We start from the raw sequence: 12,745 nt of genomic DNA on the forward strand, positions 1-12,745 counted from the left end.
CGTTGCCACTAAGTATGATTGAAATCCCTCCAGTAGCTGGGAGAAGAAGCTGTTCCATAATTTTGTAACAAAAAGACTAAAATTCTAAAAAGTGGATATATTTTATTCCGATATTTATAAAGCATATATACATAGTATAAGTGTCATAATTTCGTTAAAATCTCCCCAGTAGTTAGAAGCAGTAATCAGTTCAAAGTGGCATAACTCTTGAAATACATGTAAAATAGGCATTAGAAAAAGTCAAAAGAACGTCAGAATACTTGTATATATATTTAGTACATATATATATATATCTTACAGTATGAACACACTAGAGCAACCACTGTTTTAAAGACTATCGAACGAATTTAACAATAAACAAACAACAAAAAATAAATATACAAAATCAAACAATCGCTAGCACATTAGGTTCATTAATTATAATCAATATGCAAGTAAGCACCATTTTATGTAAAAGTTACATACATAATCAATTAGGAATATTTCTATGTGGCATTTTCATGACTAGTACAGCGCTTGCTCAAATTAAAAATGAATTAGTGGTATATAATGTTGACATGTTTCTGACATGAAGCACCATATAATGATTTGACGTAAGTCCTCTTGTTCTGTTCTTGTTGTGTGTGAGTATCGTGTCTCATCATTTGATGTTTGTCGACAATCATCGTGAATGACTCTTTCACGTATTTTGGTAGACTGCTGAAACAAAAACATGTTATAAACAAACAAAACTTTCGTCCTTTCTTATTTTTCAATCTATAAAATCTAATCTATGGAGACTTTTCTAAATGAATTTATCAGGAAAAACAGTTTACATCCTTTTCACATCCCTATAATCTTTTTGACCAATTTTGTTTGATCTACTTAAGGATTCGGGATTGTTTCCTCCAGTTATTGTTAAGTCTGTCCCTGTAAGGTGCAACCCAAGTGGTACTTGTGTTTTCGCAATATCCTGTCAATTACGCATTATCCTTAAAACAGGTCAGGTCATGGCCAAACTTAAACATTTTTCCTTCAATACGATCGATTTTCCCTTTGTTTATCATTGTGATGAACAAACATGAAAAAACAAACATGACAAAACAATATATTTGTCATTCTGAACGATCTACAATACTAATAAACCATAGATCAGAACTGAGTGGTATATCAAGAAAAAAGAATAATTGAATAAGATTATTAATAACACGAAAAACAAGTGTTTGTAGTCTGGGAAAAGAGAAGTAACGTATGCCGAACACTGCGCCTTCAGACAAAACAACTCGTAACATGAACAATAATGTCAATTATACTTACGTTCGCCACTCTCCTCGTCCTCCAATTCATCCTCATCATTTCCTGACGAGAGGAAGTCCTTAATACACTTATGTATAAATATGTATTGGTCCTGTAATAAAGAAATAGGTGAAATTAATTCGTGTTCAATAATATAATAACCAAGAGCATATTGCCGAGTAGCATACATTTTATTGGGAATAACCGTTTACGTGACCAAAAGTGTAATAAACTGTAAGTTTCTTTGTTCCACATTTCTTTTGTTCAGAAAACATGCATATAAACATTCACCATATTACCTGTATCAGAAAGGAGTTAAGACCCTGTAAACATCTTCTACAAGAACAACAGAGTGAACATTGCGACCTTGACATTGTAAACAGTTTTTGTAATTGTGTCATATGAAATGACATGTCATCTATCAAAAGGTAATCAATCAGAAAAAAAACTTATATGTGAATTATACCTCTGTTTGCACCATGTTTGGTCGTTCATTACGCATGCCTAAAACCATATTGAATATGTCCACTTCCTGTTTACCAGCGTTCAGCCTCTGTATCAGGTGGTCTATAGCTACATATGTTCCCGTTCTCCCTACACCATCACTACCAAGGAATGAGATAAATAACTACAAGAATTACTGTCCAGTCACTGAAACATTAACTTGAACCTGTAACTTTATGCTTTGGAGATATAACATCAGATGTAAATTATAACATTTAATAACAAAAACAAAACAACACATTGCCAAGTATTCCATTCACAATACTTAATTCTAGATGTTGACTCTCTTCTTACAGAAATAATTACATTACAAGCCAATTCAAATCACATTCAATACGCTATGACACAACACAAATAGATATATTAAAGCAAATCAAAATAAGGAAAATGAGTTATTGCATTGAATGTTGTAAAATGTCATAACGGAAATTCATATGCACATATATTACATATGTTCAAATACTATGTACACATTATTACAAAGTGATTCTGGAATTCCGACACACATTATATGAATAAGAGAGCCCTCTAAAGACATTACCTGCAGTGGACAACAATTGGGCCATGCCGAGAGGGATTTTTGTGTTTACGACACGACTCCACAAATTTGAGCATGCTGTTGGAAGTGGTTGGAGTCCCCATGTCGGGCCATGCTAGGTACAACAGGTGTTTTACCCGTCTCTCGATGTCTCCCTGTTCATGGTAAAGCTAACTACTTAAGGTGTATAAAGGAAGACATGCAGAATGTGTTAACATATTATTAAATTGATACTTATCTCTCTGGCATCAGAGGAAGTCAGAACTTCGGGCAAGGTTAGCACCTGTATCAGACTATCGAATTTGTCACAAGAAGATAAAGATGAAGAGATATGTCAAGCTGCATGGCAGTTTGTGCTTCAAGAATTACACAGAACAAAATTATCACCCTAAAATATTTGTTCCGGTCACCAACCGGTAATGAACATACGAAATTACTTTAGCTATAAACCATGCTATTGAGGAGGATTCCAGGAACACGACATGCCCTCGACTATGGATCACTATTCTCTCACTAGATGGTCACATGTCTATTGCGCTGGCAATACCATCATAACGTACAGAGTAGCAGTTGTAAGTTCCACGATGCAATAACCGTTCTCTAACGTGTCTCGAAGTTAATAATAGCACACATGTACAGAAGTAGTTTCATGATTTCTACCATGTATTACGAAAATAAATGCTATAACCATCAGATTATAAAGCTCACTTTAACTATTTGCGATTAGTTACATATTAAGTTTAACGATCTAATACCTTCAAATCGTATTGAACATTCTTGACAAGCGAAACTATTCCGTGCTGTTAAGTGAGACTTTTGTCCAATCTTATCAATACATTATGTGTCTTTAAGCAAAGACAACAGATGTATGTTTATTGCCTTTCAACTTCCTTTCCAAATGTTTCACTATGGATTCTGCCTGTAATTCTACATCAACGGCAAACCATTCACGTTTGATTATGTTATAGTATCGCTCATGGATGGCTTTTCTATTTGTAATGATAATAATGAAAAAAACTAATGTATAAAATTATTCAAATTCAGTATTGTTGAAACAATGACAAACATAAACAACGTTTGTATGGATACCTAAAACGTACATGTACACTAGTACTGTAACCGGAAGAATAAGGTTAACCTGTCACATCGACGACCTGCACCGTATAAATAGGGCAAACCTGCGTTCATGTCACAATATCAAATAATGTTACGTTTTATCAATTATTTTGTTAATTTCATAGCTGCAAAGCTATGCAATAATAGAGCGTCAAATTAATATCGGCAGAAGGCATGTGATGTTTCAGTATATTTATAGCTTCTATGCACTTCTTTCGGAGAATTGCCATGAATTATCAATTCATGGTCCTTAGCGTCTCTCATTTCATTCGCAACACCCCTTAAGGTGTTGCTCCACTAGTATATGTATAGCTTCTATAAATTTTCTATTGTAATAGAATAAACGTGTTTAAGAAAATGTTGTTTTTTTCATTATACGCCCATCAAAGGTTTCTGATCAGATGATATCAGTGACGTAATGATGACGACATACATACCAGCTTTATACTGATGACGCGGATGACGTAGTCTGGTAAAGTGAACTCGGACTCAATCCGGATGACGAGATTACCAACGATGACAGGTTCGGACAGCTCCACAGGCCAGTACTGGTCACACTTTCTCTGTCCATATTGATAAAGATACATATTATTGTGGACATTCACTCATAAGGAGTAGTAGAATGTTCCGTACAAATTGCGTGGTTTTCAAAGGTGAGCGAAATGATTCAAAGGGCTATTGATTTACTACCTTTGTTTACTTTTTAGTTTGATCTTTCTTTATCTTTAAAATAGCGTCGTTTGTAAAGTTGTTTCTTATTTAATAAATCAGTAACGCAATTAAATCAATGAAAACCATAACTATTGTTTACATACGCAATGCTAACATACCGCAATATTCCAAAACATTGAAACATCCATACATCCAGCACGTTACATACAGATAGTCCTGAATTAAAGTGACTAGCTGTTAACGGACGTATAGCCAACTCAACCAACCAATGTTTCGCTATCAACTTGGTCTCTCTCTCTTTACGTTCTATACACTTACCCTTCCCTCTATCAACGAGTGTACTGTTTATCAGTACCCTTCCTCTCTCTATCACTGTAATGTACGTATCATGTACCCTGTCTCTATATCCGTCCTCTCTCTATCAACTGTAAGTGGGTAAGTTTTCATGTACCCTTCCTCTCTCTCTCAACTGTAAGTGTACTGGTTTTCATGTATCATCCTCTCTCTATCAACTGTATGTGTACTGTTTTCATGTACCCCCTTCTCTCTCTATCAACTGTAAGTGTACTGTTTTCACGTACCTTTCCTCTCTCTACCAGCTGCGTTAACATGACGATAACACTGACATTCTGTTCCCAGATCATCCGCCAGAAGTCGTCCTTAGTACACACCAAAGGCCCTTGAGTGGCGATGTATTCCCGCTTCGAATTATGACCCTAAAACAAAAGGTAATCATTAAAATGTTCTAGATACAGCGCAAATAAAATGAGTTAATTGAGCGGACATAATGATATTAAGCAATTATAATGTTCATGTTTATACCAAGGACATTGTCACACTTCCAAAACATTTTCAAATCGAAAAAGGGAATTGACGTTATTTAAATCAACCAACTAAAAATCTATGGTGAAAAGTTAAAAATGGAGGAATGACAAGTTTGATCAAAATAACTACTAATTGATTTATTTTCTTACAGGGTCATGTAGTTAATCAGAATATATATAGAATATGTAATAATATTCCAATTCAATCTACATGCATCTAATGTTTAAAGACATTTAATATTGGTTGTCATTCTTTAAATAGACTTCAGACTTACAGGAATGTAATTGGCGTTGATGTAGTCCGAACCTTCTTCCTCGTCTAGTGGTAATAGTTTAACACGACTGTGGTCATCTGTGTGTCAAAGAATGGAAACGTAATAATGTTTTCCATCCTCACAGTGCTAAAGATGTTTGATGTTGAGTTTGCTTACATAATAATGCTGTTTTGTAAAGCATAATGTGTTGCATATAATCGATGATTAATACGCCTAATTTGCCACGTGCTTAGAGAAGATGACAATAAAAAACGTTGTAAAATTTGGATTTTCTTAAAAGTTCTGACACCAGGATTTCATTTATATCTCCAATAATTGCAATCTAAAGATCCTTCAATTGTTTTATTTACATTTTCTTTTCATCTTTTTTTCATTTCACAGTAAAACATTATTTAAGATGCTAGCGAACATTTGAATTTCCCGCTACAACCATTTAACCTGAACATCCAAGGTCATTGTGATAAATGAGAACAAAAACTCACTATTTTCTTCCGGCGCGGACTAACTTGGTGTTAGTAAACAGGTTTCCCATTCATGTATAAAGACACCAAGTCTAGGTTGCATTTATTGACTCATGATGCAGATCATGAATATCATTGGAGTAATTGGAGTCTATATGGCAAGATATTTGTAGATGCCATTAGAATAAGGAAAACCGCGGTCTAACTGAAAATTGTTCCCTTAAATGATCTTAAAAAAAAAATATGCGTTATGATATACAGTTTTCCGAAGAATCAATCAGTGCATTGGGAGTTATTTCCCCTACATTTCCAGTGTACTTTGACAGACAACAGTGGGAGTTATTTGTCTTTCAACACGAGGCTATTCTGATAGATCATAGTGAGAATTATTTTCCTACATCCAGGCTATTCTGACGAACTACATACATGCCAGCATGTTTGCGTAGCGGTTCTTTATGCGGAGGGCCTGTTTCTTAGCAGTACGTGCAGAATGTGTCGGACTAAGTTCCTTCAGAAGCTGTAACACATACAATGTACGATCATCAATGATACAAGTCACTCATACAATACAGATATAAATACATCAAATGATTCAATTCAACAAAGTTTTCATAGCATGATATCGTCGTAAACGACCAAATGGGTCTTGACGAAAACATTTATTACATCAGAAATATGAGGTCCACCGAGTTGGAAGAGAGATTGTAAACGTTGTCAACTTGGCCTATCAGATATGAAAACTTCACCAATGGATGATAAAAGAAAGTATTATCTGTTACACATGAATATAGTCGTTTTACAGCGTCAACATGTTCCAACAAACAATAAACAACGAACAGGCATCTGCTATTTACATTTGAAACGGTTACCGGCCACTATGCATAGCATGTTTTTGGTTATCGTATTAAGTTATACATGACATCCGTGCATGATAATGGTAGTTATTACGATACATACTTTGACCTCTTCTGAAAACTTCATATTGCTGTCCCTGCTCAACAGATTGAACTTCTCACCAAACTCCGATACGTTGATGTTTCTACAATAAAGCATGTTTGTTGAACAAGGCTAAGAGTTAGACAGACAAGAATATTTCGCAAAGTTATTGTTTCAAGAATTGTAGGTCTCCTCTTAAACTGCTTAATTACTTTTGTGACTTTTGCGCAATATCTTGAAGTTCAAAACATTGAGTGATGAATAGAATGCATTCCAAATGCTTTCTTGAGAATACACAAATATTTGAAACACCAAAGGACATGTAAACAATATTTAAGAAGTATCTTTAACATTTTGTCCTGAAAAATAAACTTCATAGTCGTAATACTTTTCGTCATTTAAATCAACGAGCAAAGTAAGACCACAAACCTTAGTTTTTGTCGGAAAACCATTTCAGTAGATTCCCCTCGGAATCCAGGATTACTTTTTCCAGTAATTTCGGAAAATCCTTCTTCTTTGTCTTTCTTGAAACATCTGTTGAACCGTCAAAGGTGAGCAAACAAATATGTGGTGATTAGAATTGTGATGTATAAGTAAGAAGACATAATTAAACAAAACGTTTTAAGCTATCGCGATATTACATATCCATACTGACTACAGGCTGTTAATAAAGAACGTCATAATAATAAAAAAATACACCGGTGTACATGTGAGTCATCTTTGAGATAATTCAATCTCATTAAAATACTGCTCACTATTTCACTTCCTTCTGTAGAGGATCTTAAAACATCCCATTAGGGATCACGTTCTGGTGACCTTACAAATTGACCAATTAAATATTATTATTAGTAGCTGCCTCTATCTAGACGGTTAGTTTTATTGGACGAAATAGTTTACAGAGCTGTCAGAATAAGTTCCGTGTATCTAAAGCTACATACATGCTGTGTCAAAATGCAGTTTTCAGTTGATGTAGGCAGATTGAGAAAAACATATTGGAACCATGGTAAAGGGAGTATAAAGGTCATCAGAACTTGACCCCGAATGGGATGTTGGCAGAACCTCTATGGAACGTATTTCAAACAAATTGGAGATATGCATGCTTATTTTAGTCAACAAGGAGGATTATTTCCAAAGAATTAACACAAGAATGCCTGGTGTCTGATGTATAGACCCACCATCTAGTGACCATGTGAAAGTAAGTGACAGTTTTGAAAGTTGAACTATAAAATCTTGTTTTTCATAAATGATATGCAACAAGATACAGCATCAATCTGGTGATTCCTCTGTTAAATGATAAATATGACCTTGCGTGATCACATGTAATTGATTAAACCTTAAACCTCAAACGGGGAAAATGAAACTTTGGCATAGCAATTATTAGTATTATTTTACTATTTCCATTTTGTCATCCACTAAAACTACGGTAGATCTTATAACATAAAACTATATTTTCGATAGAATATTGAAGAATATTTACATTTTGCCACAGAGACTCCCATTACTCTAATGCTTATCTTGATCTGCATTATGAGCCAATAAATGCAGTCTAGACTTGGTGTAGTAATATCTACATAAATGAATGCGAGTCTTGTTTACTGACACCATGTTAGTCCGCGCGGGAAAATTGACATTGTAGTTGAATGAACCAGTTTGGTTATGAAACTATATTTTTTTTAAGTGTCTGTATTATCAATAGGAATCTGAAAAGCTATTGAAAAACAGTGAGTTTTTGTTGTCTTTTCAAATCTTTTACATGGACTGAAACTACGGTATTTTTCAGACTTATAATAGAAACAGTGACTTACAGCATGGAGCGCCTCCTCAGTATAAACATTACTACCAGGAATATAACAACAGCTAGTAAAGCTCCTATCCCTCCTCCAACGATGGATGGCGTCAAATTGGGTTCTGTCAAAAAATATAACGAATAAAAACTAGGCATGTTTTCAAGTGTCTTCCCCCTTTAAAATTCATTAATGCGACGTAAATACGTATAATATGCTAATCTATAAAATTAGCGAGAACTGGTAACGTTTACCTTTGTTCAATAACAAGTACTTTTTAGTATATGGCTATATAATTCTATTCAAGTTTTAAGTATTACGCAAGATCAATGAAATGCACACTTTTATCCCGGAATCAAATAACATAGGAGTTCTACGATAAAACATCTACAGACCATAGTTATCTTTCTGTAAAAAATACCCAAATACTTAGCATATTATCTCATATAAAATGTAAAAACATGTATTTCTTGTTTACAAGCACCTGTTTTTATGGGATTACTCCACTCAGATTCCGAACATCCAGTATCTGTACACAGTGCAACTCTAACCCTGAAACATATGCGGTATTATAAAAAAGACAGACACAATATACCTCATCTTAATACTCGATACAATATAAATAACATTATTTACTGCATTGTTACAAGTTATTATTCTATTTTTTACAGGCTAAATATTTGTTGTGATAAAAGTGGAAAGTATTTTTTCTTGCATTAAACGATTCATGGGCCCAAGGGAACCTACGCATGGAATTTGCGAGAGATCCCTTAAGTAATTTCTGAGAAATAGCGATAACTATCAAAATCCTAGATGGCGATTGGTCGGCCATCTTGTTGACAGATCAGTTACAAAATGCAATATGCACAACTAGGGCCGAAGGGAAACCTACGTATGGAATTTGAGAGAGATCCCTTCAGTAATTTGTGAGATATAGCGGTAACCAGCAAAATCCAAGATGCCTGTCTGGCGGCCATCTTGTTGACTGATTGGTCCCAAAACGCACTTTGCACAGCTTGTGCTCTAGGGAAACTTGCATATGAAATTTGAGAACGATCCCTTCAGTACTTTCTGAGAAATAGCGATAACAAACTTTAACTATCAAAATCCAAGATGGCTGCCTGGCGGCTATCTTGTTGACCGATCGGTCCCAAAGTTCAATATGCACAACTAGGGCTCTAGGAGAACCTGCATATGAAATTTGGGAATGATCCCTTAAGTACTTTCTGAGAAATAGCGATAACACAACTTTAACTATCAAAATCCAAGATGGCTGCCTGGCGGCCATCTTGTTGACCGATCGGTCGCAAAAGGCAATATGCATTACTAGGGCCCTAGAAAAACCTGCATATGAAATTTGGGAATGATCCCTTCAGAACTTTCTGAGACATAGCGATAACAATCTTTAACTCCCAAAATCTAAGATGGCTGATTGGCGGCCATCTTGTTGACCGATCAGTCCCAAAACGTAATATGCACAACAAGGGCCCTAGGGCAATGTACATATGAAATTTGAGAATTATCCCTTCAGTACTTTCTGAGAAATAGCGATAACAAGAATTGTTAATGGACGGACGGACAGTCAGACGGACGGAAGGACGGACCACGGACCACGGACGAAAAGCGATTTGAATAGCCCACCATCTGATGATGGTGGGCTAAAATGCATGGGAACATTAAACAAGAATTCCACGGAAGTGGATGTGTCGCCTGCACAGCATCACAAAAAATAGTTATTTACAGTTGAAAATATTGTTAATAATTTAGGTGAAGTAATCAAGTTCCATATCTCTTGCAAATATTGATGGATTTTGAAAAGTATCGAACCCATCTAAGATCTCATTGATATAAAGCGATATACAAAATTTGGTTGAAATTGGACAATAAATACTAAAGTTTTCAAGCGGAAGCCATGTTTCGACTATTTTAAGGTCCCGTAACTCTTGCAAATATTGGCAGATTTTGACCAGTATCGAACCCATCTAAGATCTCATTAATATAAAGCAACATACCAAATTTGGTTGAAATCAGACAAAACTTTTTTAAGTTATTGAGCGGAAACCATAGATTTTTCTGTTTTGAGAGATTTTAAAGTCCCGTAACTCTTGAAAATATTGACGGATATTGACCATTATTGAACTCATCCAAGATCTCATTGACAAAAAAATTTATGAAATTTGTTGAAATTAGGACGATAAATATTTAAGTAATTGAACGGAAACCATGGATTTTTCTGTTTTGAAGATTTTAAAGTCCCGTAAGTCTTGCAAATATTGACGGATTTTGACCATTATCGAACTCATCCGAGATCTCATTGATATAAAGCTCTATACCAAATTTGGTTGAAATAGGACAATAAAAATTCAGTTATGCACGGAAACAGTTTCCCGGACGCCGAAGACGCCGACATAGTGATACCTAAGTGTCGCCCATTGCGTTGCAGGCGACACAAAAATTATGAAAACATAAACGTTCGTTCTAGTAATCAATGTTCTACTTTGGTTATGTGTAGGTTTTTATAGCTAAATCAAACACTTGCGATTTCTACAGTATTATTAATTGTCTATATGAATATGCAATTATACTTTTTAATTGTTTATTGAACATACAGTAGATGAAGATGAATACGTAAATAATTATGGTAATGTTCCTTGAATGAATATGAATGATTTATTCATCATCACTAATCTTTTTGTAGACAATGACATTTTATTTTCCTCATACATGTACCAATAAAATAAATCATTTATGGAAATCGTTCACTCTGTCTTACTTTAAATGTACTTACATCTTTTGAATCTTTGAATATGTTCTTCATTCACCTACTGGTGAAAATTTGTTGACAGTAACGTTAGTATACAGTTTGTTTAAAAAAGAAAAATTAAGGAGCTTCATTATGTATTGATTTGATACGCGTTATCGCGCAAAGAAAGCAACTTAATTCCGTTTAATATGATATAAATTATCGTACTTGTAAGATTTGCTTGGCTGGACGTAACCATTACAGTCTCCACTACAATCTCCTCCTGCACCCACCGTGAACGCCACAGTCTTAACAGGCGTTGATCTTCTCCGCCTCTTTCTGTCTTGGTCTGTATATAAATAGATGCAACATGTCATGAGATTTTACAATTATAAAACTAATCCATATGAAAAAAATACAGGATCCCGTGAAACGTGATACAATCCTCTTCTAATCAAGGCCATATAAATGACCGATTGGTTTGGTGGATATACCATCTGCCTTTCATCTAGCAGGTCGAGATTCGATTTAATGGACATGGAAATGACATGCAAGATTTATCTAGGTTTCGAGTCACAAAATTACCCCGCATGCGGTTATATCTGACCAATTGCAAAAAATTTTTACAAGCTGAATATTTTTTTCGCTGTTAATGAAAACAAACAGGTAATGCATGCATTATAGTAAATTTTGTCATATTGAAAGGCATTTTAACTTTGAAAATTGAAAATGAATAGATGATGATAATTGAAAGCCGTTACCTGGATAATATTTGAACTGTATAATGGTGAATTGTTTAGCGTCTTTTTTCCGAATTTACTTTTAATTTTGACTACATTTCATTGTGCTGACATTAAAACAATAGGCAGATTATATATGTGTATGCTGATATGATGACACTAGTGAGTGTATGTACCTGATGGACACGATGGTTGCCATGACCTCGACGCTATATATGGACTCATGTTGTCCGCATCTTTGACAGCTGACCAGACTTTGTAAGAATACTTCAATCTGGTGTCGAAGTTAAGTTTCGATCCTTTAAAAGGTGATTCAACTGCCAAAAAAAACCTTAGGATTAGGAAGTATAAATATAGAAATAAAAACCCCAATGAAATAATATAAATATAACTAGACTGTCACCAGATTGTAGACTACTACTCCCCGCTGCACAATGTTAGTAATAAACTCATTAATACGGGACTCTTCTGTGAACCAAAATCTGTTCGCCGGACAAATTGTGTTTACATAAAGACAGACGGACGTGCGGACGGACGGACGGGTGGACAAACCGATTCAAGTATACCTTCTTAACTTCGTTGCGGGAGTGTAACTATTTTAACACGTTAAGATTTTGGTCATATTGGAACTGTTAACCTACAACTAGAGTGGATTGAAAGCTTTATGGTTTCCAATTAAGTATTGGAAATATTTGAATTTTTGATTTGCGAAAACAGTCCCTTTTTCGATTTTGCAATACCAACCTCGATATCTTTGAAGAACAAGGTTGGCAATGGAAAAGTAATTGAATTGCGCCCATTTCTTAACTTTCTTAAAGATATCTTTGATTTATGATATAACTTTAATTATATTTGTTTCTGAATTGAATGTGAAAAT

At 34.8% G+C, this 12,745-nt stretch overlaps 1 protein-coding gene across 2 annotated transcripts; it reads right to left on the minus strand.

Annotated features, from left to right (window-relative positions):
* Positions 1 to 282: 282 nt before the first annotated feature.
* On the minus strand, positions 283 to 12,182 carry LOC138329494 (tyrosine-protein phosphatase 10D-like). Of its 2 annotated transcripts, none has more exons than XM_069276531.1 (14): positions 12,045 to 12,182; positions 11,357 to 11,477; positions 8,870 to 8,937; positions 8,407 to 8,509; positions 7,031 to 7,135; positions 6,623 to 6,704; positions 6,092 to 6,182; positions 5,205 to 5,281; positions 4,687 to 4,821; positions 3,871 to 3,996; positions 2,321 to 2,472; positions 1,742 to 1,880; positions 1,297 to 1,387; positions 283 to 696 (listed from the first exon to the last, which is right to left on the minus strand). In XM_069276531.1, the coding sequence occupies exons 1-14, from the start codon at positions 12,091 to 12,093 to the stop codon at positions 680 to 682; spliced, it is 1,356 nt and encodes a 451-aa protein (XP_069132632.1). In that variant the 5' UTR covers positions 12,094 to 12,182; the 3' UTR covers positions 283 to 679. The 2 variants fall into 2 exon arrangements, with proteins under 2 accessions (XP_069132632.1, XP_069132623.1); XM_069276522.1 differs by having other exon boundaries at positions 283 to 699.
* Between the last annotated feature and the right edge of the window lie 563 nt (positions 12,183 to 12,745).

This window comes from Argopecten irradians, chromosome 1 (genome assembly GCF_041381155.1).
Source record: "Argopecten irradians isolate NY chromosome 1, Ai_NY, whole genome shotgun sequence".
In the NCBI taxonomy this organism is placed as follows: Eukaryota; Metazoa; Mollusca; class Bivalvia; order Pectinida; family Pectinidae; genus Argopecten; species Argopecten irradians.

Bases quoted from the DNA above. Each gene is read 5' to 3' on its own strand.
- LOC138329494 (XM_069276522.1), bottom strand. From the start codon at position 12,093: ATGAGTCCATATATAGCGTCGAGGTCATGGCAACCATCGTGTCCATCA. The intron at 11,478-12,044 runs GTACATACACTC...ATTTATATACAG, and splicing joins GCAACCATCGTGTCCATCAG to ACCAAGACAGAAAGAGGCGG. The intron at 4,822-5,204 runs GTAAGTCTGAAG...CTTTTGTTTTAG, and splicing joins TCAACGCCAATTACATTCCT to GGTCATAATTCGAAGCGGGA.